Below are 19191 nucleotides of genomic sequence, written 5' to 3' on the forward strand. Positions count from 1 at the left end.
GCCTTTGGGATGAGTTAAACTCCTCATATGTAGGACCTATATGTTCCTGTGGAGCCCTTCCTAAGTTCATAGAGGATCAACAGCTTTTTCAATTCTTAAATGGCCTCAATGACTCCTACTCTACTATAAAGAGTGCAATAATGATCATGAGCCCCCTACCACCTATCAGCAAGGCTTACTCTCTTCTACAACAGGATGAAAGTCAGAGGGAAACTCCATCAACTACTCCAAGCTTCTCCACTGATTCTGCTTCTTTCTCTGTATCTTCAACCCCTCACACTACAAATAGATCTTTCACACAAAAGGTGAATTTTGATTCAAGAAAGAATATGTCTTCTGTTTCTTGCAAGTATTGCAAGAAACCTGGTCACACTGTGCTACAGGCTACATGGGTTCCCTGCAGAATTCAAATTCACCAAGAACAAGAAGTCAGCCTCTTGTGTTCAAAGTGACATTTCCCATGGTTTACCAAGTATTTCTGCCTCCTAGCTTTCTGACAACTCTCCTCATGGGTTCACAAAAGAACAATATCAACATCCGATGTCCTTATTTCAACAAGTTCAAGTATCTCCTGGTCCTAATTATGAAGCTTTTTCTGCTGAAAATTCTGGATTTACCCATTTTGCAGGTTTGTTTACTGCTTATACTGTTAATTCTGACAATTCTCATATATGTGCAACTTCTCAGTTAGGCATAAACCCTTGTATATTAGACTCAGGGGCAACTAACCACATGACTTCACACAAACACTTACTTCACAATCTTGTTCCCTTACCTAAACCTTTTTTAGTTACTTTACCTAATGGATATAAAGTTAAGGTAGTGTCCACTGGTTCTCTCCACCTTAGACATGACATGATCTTACTTAATGTCCTTCTTGTACCATCTTTCCATTTCAATTTGATTTCTATACATCAACTGATTTCTCAATTGGATTGTATAGCTATCCTTACCAAGTTCAACTTTTCTTTACAGGGTCCTTCTTTGAAGAGGCCACTGGTAATTGGTAAGGATGCTGGAAGGTTGTACTACCTTCATCCTGATGCTGATTTGTTTCCTGCTTCAAACCCTTTTTCTTTTTCCAGTTCTGTGTCATGTAATAAGTCTGACTCCACTATTTCTTCTGTAAATACTTTTCCATGTAATCAGACACCCAATGTAAATAAAATGGATCTTTTTTGGCATCAAAGGTTGGGGCATATGCCTTTTCATAGAATGAAGTCTATTTCTTTTATATCTGATAAAATTTCTTCTACACAATCTTTTATTTGCTCAGTATGTCCAATGGTAAGACAACAGAGATTACCCTTCCCTGATGGCCAGATTCACTCTACTGCCCCATTTCAATTGGTACACATTGATATTTGGGGGCCTTACAACTCTAAAACTTACAATGGTTTCAAATATTTCCTAACTTTAGTTGATGATTTCAGTAGAGCCACCTGGACTAACCTATTATCATGTAAAAGCAATGCCCTCTCTGTCTTCAAAGCTTTTACTTCTATGGTTAAAGTCTATTTTCATTCCTCTATTCAAACCTTCAGATCTGATAATGCTTATGAACTTGGCAGCACCCATGAACCTACTTCTTTCTTTGCTGACCAAGGAATTCTGTATCAAACCACCATTCCTCACACTCCCCAACAAAATGGAGTTGTGGAAAGGAAACATAAACATCTCCTAGAAGTATCTAGGGCTCTTCTCTTTCAGTCCAACCTACCCATCAAGTATTGGGGAGACTATGTCTTGACTGCCACATACCTCATAAATAGAATGCTTTTAGCTACTTTGAATAATGTTTCTCCCTTTGAAAATCTGCATGGTCACCAACCTCCTTATGCTCATTTAAGGTCTTTTGGTTGTTTGTGTTTTACCAATTCTCCCAGGTTTGGCAGGGACAAGTTCCAATCTAGGGCCATTCCTAGCCTTTTCCTAGGTTATCCTTGTGGCAAAAAGAGCTACAAGCTTCTTAACCTCTCCACTTCTTCTATTTTTCACTCTAGGGATGTTGTGTTCCATGAACATATCTTTCCTTTTCACTCTTCCAACCATTCTATTTCTCCTCCTCCTACACCTTTTGTGGATGTTCCTTCACCACCCTCTTCTACAAATCTTCCCACTTCTCCTCTTGTTTCTTCTTTTCCTTCACCACCCTCCTCTACAAATCTTCCCATTTCTCCTTCTGCCACCCTTTCTACACCTGTCCAGGCTGTCAGAAAATCCACTAGGACTGTCACTCAACCTACTTACCTCAAAGACTACATTTGTTCTTCTGTCCTACCCAATGTTCCTGCCCCTAAGTTGTCCCAATCTGAGTTGCATATGCATGAACCTCAATTTTACAGCAGGCAACTTCACATCCTGCTTGGCAGGAGGCCATACTAAAGGAATTTTAAGCTCTTGAGTCCAACCTGACTTGGGATATTGTTCCTCTTCCCCCACACAAGAAGGTCATTCCTTGTAAGTGGGTTTATAAAATTAAACAGAGGGCAGATGGTTCCATTGAAAGATACAAGGCCAGGTTGGTTATCAGGAGTGACACTCAAAAAAAGGGTATTGATTTCACTGAAACCTTCTCCCCTATTGTTAAATTGACCACCATCAAGTGTCTTCTTACTCTGGCTGTTAAGAGGGGTTGGACTGTCTATCAGTTAGATGTCAATAATGTTTTTCTGCATGGTGACCTTCATGAAGAGGTTTATATGAAGATTCCTCCTGGTTTGGATGTCTTTTCTACTTCTGCTTCTCCTCCATTGGCTTGTAGACTCAAGAAATCTTTGTATGGCCTCAGGCAGGCCTCCAGACAGTGGTTTTCTAAACTGTCTGAAGCTCTACACTCTAGGGGCTACATTTCTAGTCTTAATGACTATTCATTATTCACCAAGTCCTCTTCTGGTTCTCTTGGCTACAAGAAGTCTTAATGTCTTGGCTGTCTATGTTGATGACATTCTCTTGGCTGGGGATGATACTACTGAATTGGATTCCTTGAAGTCATTTTTGGATTCTCAGTTTAAAATCAAGGATTTGGGCACAGTTCATTATTTCCTTGGTCTGGAGATTTCTTCTACTCCTCAGGATTACCTTATGTCTTAGTCCAAGTACACATCTAATCTCCTAGCTGAGTTCAACTGCCAGCATTTCTCTCCTGTATCTACACCTCTGGATCCTTCCTGCAAGCTGCTTTTGGATATGGGAGCACCTATTTCTGATACTAGTCTGTACAGGAGGCTCATTGGGAAGTTGAATTTCCTACAACATACCAGACCTGACATCTCCTTCTCTGTTCAACATCTCAGCCAATTTCTTCATCATCCTCAGGTTCCACATATGTTGGCTGCACTTCATGTTTTAAGGTATCTCATGAATGATCCTGCCCAGGGGATCTTACTCTCCAACTCTCCAGATATGTCTCTTATGGGATTTTCTGATTCTGATTGGGGTTCTTGCTCTAATTCTCGCAAGTCTGTCAGTGGCTATTATGTCACACTTGGTGGTAGTCCTATCTCTTGGAAGAGCAAGAAACAACCTACTATTTCCTTGTCCTCAGCAGAGGCTGAGTATATAACTCTAAGGAAGGTTGCTGTTGAAATGCTTGGTTGATTAGATTGCTGGGTGACCTTGGACTGCCTATTACTGCTCCAGTTCCTGCATATTGTGATAGTCAGGCTGCCCTACACATTGCTAATAATCCAGTTTTCCACGAACGCACAAAGCATATTGAGATTGATTGCCACTATGTGCGTGAATGTTTACATGTTGGTCTTCTCTCTTTGCATTTTGTTTTCAGTTCTGCTCAATTGGCTGATATCATGACCAAGGCTTTGTCTCCTCAGCTTCATTATGGCATTCTTGGCAAGGTTGGTATTTTCTCACCCTCAAGCTTGAAGGGGGGGGGGGGTTAGAGCCCAATCTGGTAGCACTTCTACACAACAGGCCCAATAGTTAATTGTATAGGACCCGGGCCCAATTTACATTCCATTACATTTTATAGTTGTAAATATATGTACTCATAATTGAATAATAGAGATCAGATGGTTTATTTTCTGTTTACATATTTCTCTGTCTCTCTCTTTTCTTCTCGACCCTTCTAGGGTTTTCTCATTTTTTCATCCTCCATAGCTCATCTGAGCTTCAATCTAACACCCCCCTATGGTAGTTGGGTTTATAGTAAAAAGTTGGAATTGAAAGACTTGGTAGCAAGTTTTGGTTATGAAGTGAAAAAGATGCTTAGTGTGAGCATTTCCTTTTTTTTTTCTTGCTTATTTGCATTGGTGCGCATAAGTTTCATTCACATTTTTTTCTTTCTCTTTTAAATATGTACTCAACAAATTATGTTTAATTTGATTAAAACGAATACAAAAGAATAAGGGCCACATGCCATTTTCCATAGGTGAGGTTTGACACAACTTTAAAACTTTTCCCATTATTTGCAGTTTTGAAGTCCCGTTTAGTTACTCCACTTGGATTGAAATTTGAAAATTGTGAATGCATAGATAACTAAGTATAAATACATTATTTCAATTTAAAAGTTAAAAGAGAAAACTAATATTCGCTCTATTTTCTTTTTAGTTTATTTTAAAAACTATGACTCATTTATTTATTTGAAGATAATTTATATCAATTAAAGTACTTTTTCTTTCTTTCACGTATGCTATAAAGAACTAAATTAGTACTAGTTTACTACCACGCTGCTAACTAAATCCTGGTATATGTATAGTGTATTTTATGCTCTATGCTTGAAACTTTTTAAATTGGATCTTCGATGTTAAGAAAAAAGAAAATCTATCCTTAACAAATATGCTATTTTTGTTTTTAGTTATCGAAAATGCAATACATTTGAGTTAATGATGCAGATACCCAAACTAATATTAAGAGTAGAAATAATTTTATACCTTTCTTCTAACCAAAGTAAATCCTAGTATAAATTAGCAGATCCAAAAATAGTCCTGGAACGGACCAATTGGTTGGAAGACTCCTCCATATAAGTTTTAATTATGTTTTTATATATATAATCTTTCATGCATATTTAATCTATTTTTATACTTATATCTTAAATATATGGTAATTAAAAGTTGGTAATTCTTTTGCACTTTTCAATCTTTGGAAACGCTCAATGAAAAAGTTAAGAGAACCTTTTGTAATTTTGTAAACCTGAAGGAGTGTTTCGTTTTCAATTATTAAAAACTTAGGGGTAGTTATAAAAATATCATAAAAAGCCACGCAGTTCCCTTTCGTGTGTGATTCTTCCTCGTAAAGAGATGTAATTAACGTTCGTTCCATATATATTTTCGTCGCCGAATTAAGCTAAAGGCAGATCAGATAAGAATGGCGGCTTACACAGTGGTAATGGAAAACCTAAAGGAAAGAGCAGAATTCATGAAAGAATCAATGCACAAGAGCCAAACCATTACCGATAATATGATCTCCATTCTCGGCTCCTTTGATCACCGCCTCTCCGCCCTCGAAACCGCCATGCGTCCCACTCAGGTAAATATGTGTGTTTGTGTGTGTGTGTAGATTAATGATTTTTGCATTACATAATGAATGTTTGTGCTTCATCTGCATGTGATGTTTGATATGTTACATATACATGTGTGATTGATTATATATTTATTGAATGGTCAATTTTTTTGTTTTTGTTTTCTAAATTTTTGTTGATGGGAAAAGATAAGGACGCATTCGATTCGGAAAGCACACGAGAACATTGACAAGACATTGAAGGTTGCTGAGTCCATATTGGCTCAATTTGATCTTGCGCGCCAGGTTCGTCATTTTGGATTAATTTTATTTATTTTTTCTGTCACTTTGCTTTTGTATGCTAGTGTATAATTTGCTTTGCATTTTGCTTCTTGCACTATGAATACTCATAGTATATATACATACACTTGAATTTAAAAATGTGACAGCAAAGTTGCAATTCAAGTGAAAGAGTAAGCAAGAAAATGTAAGTCTTCTTTTACTATAAAGACTGAATTTTTGGCATTACCCTATTGGTTGATTACTTCATCTAGGCCTTCCATCCCTATGCTCAAAATGATTTTATTTGGATTGCCTATGAAATACACTATGTTTATTGGTTGATGCGGGTCAATATATAAATTCAAGTAAATGAGTAAGCAAACAATTATATAGACAGCTATTTGACGTTATAGTGTGATCGAATTGGTTCTCATTTTATTGGGATTACATATGAAATAAGGTGCGTTTATTGGTTGATTCCCTTGGTAATATGAGGATTTGTTCTTCTGTTTTAATTAATCATTGAAAAGTCAGCCTAATCCTGTTGAAAATGGCAAACTCCCACATCGGTGGGAGACTTAATTTGGGAAGAATTTCTCCCTATAAAAGAAGGCCTAATGTTTATGATTTAAACACACCTCTCATTTGCCTTCTTATCTTCTTAAGGCATTTGTATCTTCTCTCTTTAGTATTATTTCACTTGTATTTTTGGAGTGGAATAAAATATTGGTTGTGTCCGAGGAAGTAGGCAAAATTGGCCGAACCTCGTAAATTCTGGTGTTCCTTTTATTGTTGCTTTATTGTCTTATTTATTATTTGGTGGCTGTCATAATTTTTGGTATAGTAGTTGTGACTCATTCACACTATATACATTTGGCTTCCGCAACAATTGGTATCAGAGCCAAGGTACTGTCTAAGTATGCTCTGTGGTTGCAGCATAGTCTGATCTTCCGCATCAGAAAAGATTTATCTTGGTAACTGAGTCAAGGTTCTGTCTGAGTATGCTCTGTGGTTGCAGCTTAGTCTGATCTTCCACACCAGAAAGGAAATAATCTTTATTTGTGTCGTCAGCTATTAAATAATATTTGTGTCAAAGATGGGAGACAATAAACAAGAAGAATCTACATCAAGTGTCAACAATACGTCATCATTGACATCTTCGCTTATGACAAGAATTGTGTCAAATGCGAAATTTGCGGTAGAAATTTTTGACGGGTCAGGACATTTTGGGATGTAGCAAGGCGAGGTTCTAGATGTCCTTTTTTAACAAGGGCTAGATCTTGCTATTGAAGAAAAGAGACCAGATGTTATTGGAGAAGAAAATTGGAGAATTATCAATCGTGTTGCTTGCGGTACCATTCGATCCTACCTTGCTAGAGAGCAGAAATATCCATACACGAAGGAAACTTCTGCAAGTAAATTATGGAAAGCACTGGAGGATAAATTTTTGAAGAAAAACAGTCAAAATAAATTGTACATGAAGAAGAGACTGTTTCGCTTCACCTATGTTCCTGGTACCACGATGAATGAACATATCACCAATTTCAATAAGTTGATCACATATTTGCAAAATATGGATACAACTTTTGATGATGGTAACTTGGCCTTGATGTTGTTGGGGTCACTTGCTGATGAGTACGAGCACCTTGAAACTACTCTACTCCATGGAAATGACGAAATTTCTCTTAGATAAGTTTGTTCGGCTTTGTAAAGCTATGAACAAAGAAAAGGAGAAAAACAGAAGGGCGGAGAAGGAGAAGCACTGGTTGTGAGGGATCGTCCTCAAAATCAAACGAGGACAAAGAAAGGAATATCCAAGTCAAAATCTAGACCCAGCAAAGATGAATGTGCCTTTTGTCGAGAAAAGGGGCATTGGAAGAAAGACTGTCCGAAGTTGAAGAATAAGGCCAAACATAACAATGGAAAGGCCATTATGGATTCAAATGTAGCTGATGGTGATGATTCAGGCTTCTCATTAGTTACAACAGAGCCATCAACATTATCAGACATATGGTTGATGGACTCGGCTTGTAGCTATCATATGTGTCCCAACATGGACTGGTTCGTGAATTTTCAAGAAGTAGAATATGGAGTCGTCCACACAACGGATAACAACCCTCTTACCTCATATGGCATTGGTTCAATACGATTAAGGAACCATGATAGAATGATCAGAACATTAACAGATGTTCGATATGTACCGGGTTTGAAGAAAAATCTCATTTCTGTGGGAGCCCTAGAATCAAAAGGGTTCAAAATCATTGCAGAAAATGGAGTGATGAGAGTATGCTCCGGTGCACTAGTGGTAATGAAGGCCAATCAGAAGAACAATAACATGTACCGTTATCGCGGTGGTATAGTTATTGGGACAGCGACAGTAACATCCAGTGACGAAAAAGAGGCAGAAGCAACCAGGCTATGGCACATGCGCTTGGGACATGCTGGAGGAAAATCCTTGAAAACTTTATCAGATCAAGGATTGTTAAAAGGAGTAAAGGCTTGCAACTTGGAGTTTTGCGAGCATTGTGTCAAAGGGAAACAGATAAGGGTTAAATTTGGTACAGCGATCCATAATACTAAAGGTATTTTGGATTATGTACACTCTGATGTTTGGAGTCCTTCCAAAACACCTTCATTGGGTGGGAAACACTATTTTGTAAACTTTGTTGATGATTTTTTCCGAAGAGTGTGGGTGTATACAATGAAGAGCAAAGATGAAGTGTTGGGAATTTTTCTCAAATGGAAAATGATGGTGGAGAATCAAACAGGGCAGGAGGATCAAGTGTATTCGCACACACAATGGAGGTGAATACAAAAATGATCATTTTAATAAGGTCTGTGAAAATGATGGCATCGTCCGACACTTCACTGTCAGACATACACCACAACAGAATGGAGTGGCAGAACGTATGAACCGGACCTTGCTGGAGAAGGTACGATGTATGTTGTCCAATGCTGGCTTGGGAAAAGAATTTTGGGCTGAGGCAGTTACATATGCATGTCACCTTATTAATCGCTTACCATCTGCTGCTATTGATGGCAAGACACTATTTGAAAAATGGTATGGAAAGCCTGCTGTAGATTATGACTCTTTGCACGTGTTTGGCTCAATTGCATATTATCATATGACAGAGTCAAAATTGGATCCAAGGGCAAAGAAGGCTATTTTCATGGGGATTACTTCTGGAGTCAAAGGATATCGCTTATGGTGTCCTATGAGCTATGACAAAGAAAGTAATATTCAGCAGAGATGTTACCTTTGATGAATCTGCTATGATAAATAAGGTAACAGAAGATACCAAACAAAATAAGGGTGCTTCTAAGCAGGTGGAGTTTGAGGGAAAATTTATTTTTCCTACACAAGAAGTAGAGGAGGAAACAAATGAAGATTATCCTCTGGAAGAAGAGCTAGTAGAGAGGGAGATTCCAACTCAGGAACCAACAACAACTTGTACACAAGAAGTAGAAGAGGAAACAAATGAAGATTATCCTCTGGAAGAAGAGCTATTAGAGAGGGAGATTCCAACTCAGGAACCTCAACAACAACTTGAATCAATTGTAACTAGCAGGCCAAAAAGGACAATAACAAAATCTGTTCGTCTTATAGAGACGGTTGCTTGTGCCGCCTCAATTGTAGCTGATGATGTTCCTACCACTTATAAAGACGTAGTCCAAAGTTCAAAAGAAGATAAGTAGAGGATTGCCATGAATGATGAAATACAATCCCTCCATCAGAATCATACATGGAGATTGGCCAATCTCCCGAAGGGAAAGAAAGCAATTGGGTGCAAATGGGTATTTGCAAAGAAAGAAGGATTTCCTAACCAAGAAGATGTTCGCTACAAAGCAAGATTGGTGGCCAAAGGATATGCTCAAAAGGAGAGAATTGATTACAATGAAGTGTTTTCTCTAGTTGTAAAACATTCCTCCATTAGAATTATGTTGGCTTTGGTAGCACAGTTGGATTTGGAACTAGTTCAGATGGATGTGAAACTTGGAGGAGGAAATCTACATGACTCAGCCAGAATGATTCAAAGTTGCTGGAAAAGAAAATATGGTGTGCAAACTTGAAAAATCATTGTACGGATTGAAACAATCTTCTAGACAATGGTACAAGCGATTTGACGAGTTTATGTTGTGGCAAGGGTACAAGAGAAGCAAATACGATCAATGTGTGTATTTGCGCAAGCTTAAAGATGGTTCCTTTGTATATCTTCTCCTATATGTTGATGATATGTTGATAGCTTTCGAGAATTCGGAAGAAATTGATAAGTTGAAGATTCAACTGAAGAAGGAGTTCGAGATGAAGGATCTAGGTGAGGCAAAGAAAATTCTTGGCATGGAGATAATAAGAGATAGACGTTCAAAGAAACTCTGTTTATCTCAAAAAGAATATTTGAAGAGAGTACTGCAGCGTTTTGGCATAGATGAGAAAACTAAGCCGGTTAGTACTCCACTTGCTCCCCATTTTAAGCTAAGTACTACTATGTCGCCAAAAGATGAAGCTGAACAGGAGTATATGTCAAGGGTACCATATGCAAATGTTGTTGGTAGCTTGATGTATGCAATGGTCTGTACGAGACCTGACATTTCACAAGCTGTTGGAGTTAATAGCAGATATATGCATAATCCAGGAAAGGAGCATTGACAAGCTGTGAAGTGGATTCTACAGTATATTCACAATACTGTAGATGTTGGGTTAGTTTTTGAGCAGGAAGGCAATCAGTCTGTAGTTGGATATTGTGACTCAGATTTTGCGGGTGATCTGGACAAACGAAGATCAACTACTGGTTATGTGTTTACTTTTGCAAAGGCACCAGTTAGTTGGAAGTCTACTTCGCAGTCAACAGTTGCTTTGTCTACAACAGAGGCGGAGTACATGGCTATTACAGAGGCTGTGAAAGAGGCAATTTGACTTCAGGGGTTGCTAAAAGAGCTTGGCGTTGAACAAAAAAGTATCACAATTTTTTGTGACAGTCAAAGTGCTATTCAATTAGCGAAGAACCAAGTTTATCATGCAAGGACGAAACACATTGATGTTCGGTATCATTTCGTACGAGAAATCATAGAAGAAGGTGGAGTCACAGTGAAGAAAATTCATACTACAAAGAATCCTGCTGATATGCTGACAAAAGTGGTGACTGCGGTCAAGTTTCAACATTGTTTGGATGTGATCAACATTGTTGAACACTGAAGATTGAAGATGAAGACACAACCAAAATTTGTTACCGAGAGAAAATTGAAGATGTGGAATTTTGCCAAGGTGGAGATTTGTTGAAAATGGCAAACTCCCACATCGGTGGGAGACTTAATTTGGGAAGAATTTCTCCCCATAAAAGAAGGCCTAATGTTTAGGATTTAAACACACCTCTCATTTGCCTTCTTATCTTCTTCTCTCTTTAGTATTATTTCACTTTTATTTTTGGAGTGAAATAAAATATTGGTTGTGTCCGAGGAAGTAGGCAAAATTAGCCGAACCTCGTAAATTCTGGTGTTCCTTTTATTGTTGCTTTATTTGGTGGCTGACATAATTTTTGGTATAGTAATTGTGACTCATTCACACTATATACATTTGGCTTCCGCAACAAATCCATCTGTTTAGTAGTAATTTTTTTGTTAATTTTTGTGTACCTGGATAATCCTTGACATGGATACTGAAGCTTATATGACCCTTTTTTACTTTACAGACAGAGGCTAAAATATTGAGAGGACCACATGAGGATTTGGAAAGTTATCTGGAAGCAGTTAATCAGCTAAGGAGTATTGTCAAATTTTTCAGCAGTACCAAAGGCCTTAAAAGTAGTATTGGCATGATTAACCATGCTTCCAATTTACTGGCAAAGTCTGTTCTTAAGCTAGAAGAAGAGTTTCGTCAGCTTCTAACCTCATATAGGTCTGTAATTTAATGTTTTATTCCTCTTTCTGGCATACAGTTTTTCTTTGTTTCTGAAATCTTTTCATATTTAGGATAGAAGGTTAGTAAGTAGGCGAGTGTATTTTTGTTCCGTACCGATGGTTTTAGGGTTAGTCTGGTAGTTTTTCTTGTCTTAAATTGCTAGTGTTTTCCTATTATCTTTCGCTTCGATTTTTTAGTATTTTGCTGTTGTTATAGCTTGTTACTAGTGTTTCCTTCCATCCATTTTCTGACTCTGGGATGGTTGTTACTATCTTTCTAGCCCTCTTTGTTGATATTGCTTGTTTGTACTGTTTCTTTTCATCTTTCTTGAGCCGAGGATTTATCGGAAACGGCTTCTCTACCTTTCCAGGGTAGGAGTAGGGGTAAGGTCTGTGTACACACAACCCTCCCCAAAACCCACTTGTGGGATTCACTGGGTTGTTGCTGTAATCTTTTCATACATTTTACTTTGTGGTTTGAATTTCCTAATATTTTCATACCCTTGTTTGATTTTTTTTTAAATAAAGCTTTCCCAGCATGAATCTGGGCTGTGATATATTGCTGCGTTACAAAATGAGGGGGGCTATGCCTTACCTCAGAGTACAACAAGATAGACTGCTATTGCACCATCACAACAATATGTAGAGAAGGGATCGTATGGACATCTCCCTTCTCTTTCTAATACAACTTAACTAACAAAAAAATTAGCTTTGTCATACCTAATCCTAATACTAGGCATTTGCCACTTATCTAGTAGAAAAGGGCCTTTTGCAATATTGGGCAATTGATGATAGGAGAGGTAGACAATATCATCATTCTGTGAAGTGGCCATTTTTGCCAAGGAGTCCGCTATCTGGTTAGCTTCCCTTAAACAGTGCATGACATATACATTGATTAATTCAAGGCTCTGTACAATCTCTTCAATCACCATCTTCAATTTATTGTTCTTGGTGGACCTTTTTCTTAGCATCTCAACAATCAACAACGAATCCATCTCCAAGTCAATATTTCTGTAACCATTTTGGATACACCACTCTACTCCAAACTTAGCAGCTATGGCTTCAGCAAAGTTGTTACTGTTACACCTTATCGGAATCGAGAAGGCCATAATAAAATTACCATTTACGTCCCTCGCAATTCCTCCAATACCAGCATTACTAGTTGCCTTAATGTAGCTCCCATCTGTGTTTATCTTAATTCTACCAGTCTCTGGTGTGCACCACTAACTTGTTTCCAAATCGGAATTGGTCTCAACCTCTCCACAATGTCACAAATTTGATGCCAATGTGGTGGGTAGTTGTATGTTTGGGAAGGTTCTATTTACAACCTTAATGTTCCACACTACCTGGTATTCCATATTCCTGTGATGGAACTTTTTTTTGTTACCATACTTGCAAGCAGTACTCATTTTCCACAACTCCCAACATATAGTTATAGGAGTAATTTGCAATATCAATTTATGCACCAAATTACTTGGTTTCCTTTGCCGCCACTGCTTGAGAACCCCATTGATAGAATCAGTTTGCAATTGCACCCCAAGTGATGTACCAAAGTACTTCCAGATATGATTTGCAGCTTCCCCTTCAAAGAAAACATGTTGTAATGTTTCACATTTGGGTGAAGTGCAACATGCACACTTAGAAACCATCTGGTTTCCAAATCTGCTAATGATATCATCAAATGGTAGCCTTCTCTTAATTAACCTCCAGCTCAAAAAGGAAATCTTGAAAGGGACATTCTTATGCCAAATTTTGTTGATGAAAGAATTCTTTGGTTTCTGCATTCTAATCAATTGCCAAGCTGATTTGTTCGAAAACATTCCATCTTCAGAGTCTCCCTATTTTAATGCTTGTAATATGAATGACCTCCTCTTCAGGTAGAAGTCTTCTTAGTTTTTCCCAATTCCAATCCTCCCCACTGAAGAACTCTTTTACCATGAGTTTTGATGATCCACCATTGCTTGGATACCTTGCTGCCAGAGCTCCTCTATAGGTCCAATTGTCCCACCAGAAACTGCATTCTCCTGAATTAACCTTCCACCTAATGTTATTTTCAGCTTTCGCTCTACTTTGTAATAGACTTTTCCATGAGTGAGAATTTCCGGCTGCCCACTTTTTGGTCACGGGATGAGCCCTGATACAAAATTTGGCTTTGGTGAAATCTGCCCATAGAGATGGTTTGGTCCTAAACCTCCACCATCTCTTCATGCTGCACACTTTATTGATTTCTTCCATAGTTCTGACACCAATTCCCCCCTCATCCTTCGGTACACACAAGTTTTTCCAGGAACACCAGTGATAATTGTTCTTGTCTCTTGTTGTTCCCCATAGGAATCCAGAGAAATGTTTTTCGATGAGTGTTAGAGTTCCTTTTGGAGGAGACATGGCAGATAAGATATAAATTGGTAACGATTGCAGAACATTCTTGATCAGAGTAATGCTACCCCCATATGACAACATCTTACCTTGCCATCCAGCCAGCTTCCTCATTACTTTTGCTACTATATCATCAAAAGTAACAAAGTTTCTTCCTTCCTACATATATAGGACATCCCAAATATGCAAAGGGGAATTGCTTATCCATAAAACCCGTTTTCTTCCTCATTCTGTTAATTCTCCCAGCTCTAGTTTTTGGAGCAGTGATGAAAAAACTTTTGTCGGCATTCACCTTTTGGCCTGAGGCCCTCTCATATGTCTTGATCTGCTTCATCACTAGTTTGATGGACTTAGTATTTCCCCCGGTGAAAATAATCACATCATCTGCATAAGCCAGATGGTTAATTTGAGGGCCATTTACATTCATGGAGAAGGAAGTAAAGTTTTCATTGTGGTTAAGGTTGTTAAGAAGTCTTGACAACACCTCAGATCCAATGATGAACAAGGAAGGTGACAATGGATCCCCCTGTTTGAGGCCTTGAGATGAAGTAAAAAAGCCATTCCTACTTCCATTTACAATGATTGAATACCATACATTTGATAAGAGTCTACTGATGATGTCTATCCAGATTTCAGAAAAACCAAATTTTCTAAGAACTGCATAGATGAACTTCCAGGACATTTTATCATAGGCCTTCTCCATGTCTAGTTTAATCACCATGTTACCCCCTCTATTATATTGTGTAAACTCCCTGCACATATTGTGTAATCACCATATACCCTTGTTTGATCAATGTACAATTAGAACTCTTTTAATTACCTTTTAAGTTCACTAACTCAAGTTAACTTTTATGTGATAAGTATTAATGTTAACTAACTTGAGTTTAACTTGTATCGTTCGCAGTAAACCTGTGGAACCTGATCGTCTTTTTGATTGCCTCCCCCAATCTCTGAGACCATCTACAGGATCACCTAGTAAAGGTGATGGTACTGGAATGAAAGAGCACCAAAGAAGTTTAGAAACAGTGGTTTACCACCCTCCAGCACTCATTCCCCCTAGAATACTGCCTTTGCTACATGAGTTGGCTCAGCAAATGATTCAAGCCGGCCATCAACAGCAATTGTATACTATTTACAAGTGAGTTATCTCCTCTAAATATAGGATGTTTACAGGAAGTACTTTGATGTGTGAAGTTGATTGTAATTACCGAGATCTGTTTAATAGCTTATGGAATTGAAAAGCAACTATTATGCCAACTTTGTTCCATGAGACCTGCCTGCTTCCAGATACGGTTGAATTACTGTATGATTAGCCATACAATTGATGTGGATTTATAGGATTATAAAAAGGAGCCGTATCCTGATCTGTACATTGCCAAGATTTCTTGTTAGTGGACCGATCAGCGATATCTGATTTGTAATATATCTTATGATGTAATGCTGTTTAGTTTTGCTCTATCTATTATCTAGTCTAGTGATCTAGTACTGTCAATAATTACCATGGCTTTTTATTTGAGAGAGAACTCACGAACTGATAACTTCCGAGTTTTTTCTCGATCAATTTCTCTATGACAATCTTTTACTGACAAAAGAGCTTTTCTTCCTGGATCATTCTGTCTCATGTCAATTTCATTTCCCATACATCCTGTTTGTATCCAGGGAAATTCGTTCTTCAGTCGTGGAACAGAGTCTTAGAAAACTCGGTGTGGAAAGACTTGGTAAAGAGGATGTACAAAAAATGCAGTGGGAAGTCTTAGAGGCAAAAATAGGAAACTGGATTCACTTCATGCGGATATCCGTAAGCCATATGTCATCATCCAATTTTGATCTGTTCTTTGCTTTCTGTTTCCCCTTTTATTAACATTCATCACTTTTGACACAGGTAAAACTTTTATTTGCTGCAGAGAAGAAAGTCTCTGACCAAATTTTTGAAGGTCAGGATAGTCTTAGAGATCAATGTTTCGCGGAGGTTACTGCAAATAGTGTTGCAGTGCTGCTTAGCTTTGGAGAAGCCATTGCCAAAAGCAAACGATCGCCTGAAAAGCTATTTGTCCTTCTAGATATGTATGAGATAATGAGAGAACTTCAGTCAGAGGTATGATGAAATGACCTCTCATATCTCTATGTCTCCTTACTTTTGCTTTTGGAATATCATATCTTTTAACGTACACTTCCTATTGTTTCTGCTGCTAACTTAGCAGCACTCTTGTGATGACTAGACCAGTTGGAAAATTGAAGAAACTATCAGTTACCATGTATTTACTAGCTTTTGGAACTAATAGGTCTAATGCAGACTTCTACATCAGTATCTTAACATAAAATACTAATTTTGGCATTTCCCTTTGTTCTTCTTCCCGTGGAAGGGGGATTTTTTTGGTGTGACAGATGGATATTGTTTTTGGAAGCAAATATTGCAGTGAAATGCGAGAAGCTGCTAAAGTGTTGACTGATCGTTTGGCTGAGACAGCACAGGAGACCTTTGTAGATTTTGAAGAAGCCGTAGAGAAGGATGCCACAAAAACTTCTGTTCTTGATGGAACTGTCCATCCTTTAACTAGCTATGTGATCAATTATGTTAAATTCTTATTTGAGTAAGTCTTCACAATGCTTTCCAATCCTTTCCGTATAACCAATTTTTTATCGGGGAGATAGGAATGTTTTATATGTTGCACTCTGGTAGTTGTTGCTGATCATTCATTATATCGATTTTCAAAGTGATTTGTATATCTCATTCTTTAAATAGTTTTTAAAAGTATGTTTTAAGAGTGCATTGTAGAGAATTTTAACACTAGCTACTTATACTTTCTATTCTTATGAATCTTCTGTGCCTTCATATCCTTCTGAACTTGTTCTTTCCAGGACACTTCTAAAGCATGACAATATTACATTTCATGAACAATCTTCTATAGTTAATTTATATTGAAAATTTATCTTCACTGCTTTCTGTCTGGTCTTGTGTTCCATCTTCGTTTTCCTTCCTCTTTGTATTACATCACTTTCCCTTTCTTAGAAAAAATGAGTTTATCTGATCAAATGTAATTCTACGTTCACTTTTTTTTCCCCTATTCGTGCGTGTCATCCTTGTGCAAGGGTCATGGTAATCATCTATGTATCGTTCCAATTTTATCAGATGTCCCTGAAAGGACACTTTTTTTTTTGTTCTTTCAGTTCAAATTGTGTTTACAGTGTTGCAGTATCTCAATATTATGTATTGACTGTGAACAGCTATCAGTCAACTCTCAAGCAACTTTTTGGAGACGCCGATGATGGTAATTCCAAGGACCAGTTGGGAGTTATAACCACACGGATACTGCAAGCTCTTCAGAGTAACCTGGACGGGAAATCTAAGCAATACAAAGATCCTGCTTTGACTCAACTATTTCTGATGAATAATATTCACTATATTGTAAGATCTGTTCGCAGGTATGTTACAGCATTAATTGTGAGAATAAGCTGTTTAGTTTATTAGAAAAATCTAGAAAAACCCTTCTGTGATGTCCAGGTCAGAAGCAAAGGATGTGCTTGGTGATGATTGGGTGCAAATACATAGAAGGGTAGTCCAGCAGCATGCAAATCAGTACAAGAGGATCTCTTGGTCTAAGGTTTGCTTTTTACCTCTGTGGTTTTACAAGTACGATTTTCAAAATTCTTTCTTTTGGTGTTTCGGAAGATTTTCTCCTGAGTGTTTGGCTTGTGAGGTTACAGTTCTCCTTTTCTGTGAAATAATATCCTGTAATGGTATTAGTAGGCTAAAATAGACATCATATTAACATGATTGTGGCTTCTAAAATGCAGCTTATATTCTTTGATAAAGATGGAATTCTTGTGATTTTTCTGAGAATTGATCTCCAATTAGACATTTAATCATTCTTCTGAGCTGTAACAAGGGTGCCTAAAGTTACGGGAGGGAGGTTTTCAATAAATTAGTATTGCGAGTTATGGTAAAAATGGCATACTACTTGGACTAGTAAACTCAAAATTTGAGTATTTAAAGATTATATCAAGAATTAGTTCACTTCTAGTTCTGTTTTGATATTTTTCTTCAGGAAGATGGTGTGTTAGGACCATGTGGAGACTTTTCTCTCGTGACCTTTCTAATTTTCCTATGTGAAGTAATTATTCTTATTTTGGTACTTTATTTTATCTATAGTGTGTTTTACAACGTGAAGCTTCTACTGAAATCTTGCTCCCTAGCTATTTTTTCAATGTTTTGTTACCTTCTAGTTAACCTTGTCATACATGTTGGATATATGTGGAGTATCACAACATTTTACGTCGTCCTGAATATTTATCTTTCTGTGTTACAAAGTAACATTATACGATCCTGCTGGTCCTTGCTGCAGATTCTGCAAACTCTCTCGGTCCAAGGAGTTTCTACAGCTGGGAGTGGTTCATTTACAGGTGAAGTCACCAGTAGCAACAGTGGTATCTCTAGGTCTACGGTGAAAGATAGGTTTAAGACCTTCAACATGTTATTTGAGGAGATTCATCAAAGGCAATCTCAATGGACAGTTCCTGACAGTGAGTTGCGCGAGTCTTTAAGGCTAGCAGTCGCGGAAGTCCTATTGCCTGCCTACAGGTCTTTCATTAAGCGTTTCGGGTATGCTTTCTTGGACTAGCTTAACTTCCCTCTGAACAAGAATAGTGGAACTCCTAAATCGAAATTGATTATGTTTTCTGATACTAGTTTCTTGAATGTTATGCAACTAGGCCGATGATTGAGGGGGGCAAAAATCCCCAAAAGTATATCAGATACACACCAGAGGACCTTGAACGAATGCTGACCGAGTTTTTTGAAGGAAAAACCTGGAAAGGACCTTAAACAAATGGTGACTGACTGTTAGATCTGAAGGAAAACCTGTAAGAACATACTTAGTTGATTAGAGTAGTTTTTCTGCAAAATTTTTGATTTGCTGTTTCGCAATTCTTTGCATGGTTGATAAAATAAATTGGGGTGTAAAGTGTATAATGCATTATTATTTTGTTATACACATCATTTTCATGATTTGAAATAAAATCATTTCCCACTTTGAGTGACAATATATTCTTGACAGAAAAGAAATGGACCCTAACTGTATCAAGCTAAGGCTATCAGTGATTGCTAGAAATATGTTATGGTATTTTTTTCACACAATTTAACAGGGGTAGGGAAGACCAATTGGACATTAATATTCATGAAAC

At 37.7% G+C, this 19191-nt stretch overlaps 1 protein-coding gene and 1 non-coding gene across 2 annotated transcripts; one reads left to right on the forward strand and one right to left on the reverse strand.

The window, feature by feature from the left end:
- The first annotated feature begins 5263 nt into the window (after positions 1-5263).
- Positions 5264-19045, forward strand: LOC107807839 (exocyst complex component EXO70A1). The gene is made up of 11 exons (XM_075253930.1): positions 5264-5487; positions 5668-5763; positions 11427-11632; positions 14915-15148; positions 15670-15808; positions 15893-16105; positions 16396-16601; positions 17236-17433; positions 17513-17612; positions 18354-18610; positions 18721-19045. Exons 1-11 carry the CDS (start codon positions 5326-5328, stop codon positions 18830-18832), a joined length of 1923 nt encoding a protein of 640 aa, XP_075110031.1. The 5' UTR covers positions 5264-5325; the 3' UTR covers positions 18833-19045.
- On the reverse strand, positions 17054-17156 carry LOC142181418 (U6 spliceosomal RNA). Its single transcript, XR_012710071.1, has one exon. It is a non-coding gene; the product is annotated as a U6 spliceosomal RNA (small nuclear RNA).
- Positions 19046-19191: the final 146 nt, after the last annotated feature.

The sequence above is a fragment of the Nicotiana tabacum genome, chromosome 5 (genome assembly GCF_000715075.1).
Source record: "Nicotiana tabacum cultivar K326 chromosome 5, ASM71507v2, whole genome shotgun sequence".
NCBI lineage: Eukaryota > Viridiplantae > Streptophyta > Magnoliopsida > Solanales > Solanaceae > Nicotiana > Nicotiana tabacum.

What these genes read in the sequence shown, in the direction of transcription:
- LOC107807839 (XM_075253930.1), top strand. Translation starts at nt 5,326, where the DNA reads ATGGCGGCTTACACAGTGGTAATGGAAAACCTAAAGGAAAGAGCAGAA. An exon ending in ATTGTAAGATCTGTTCGCAG is followed by an intron (nt 17,434 to 17,512) that starts GTATGTTACAGC and finishes TGTGATGTCCAG; the next exon opens with GTCAGAAGCAAAGGATGTGC. An exon ending in TCTTTCATTAAGCGTTTCGG is followed by an intron (nt 18,611 to 18,720) that starts GTATGCTTTCTT and finishes TTATGCAACTAG; the next exon opens with GCCGATGATTGAGGGGGGCA.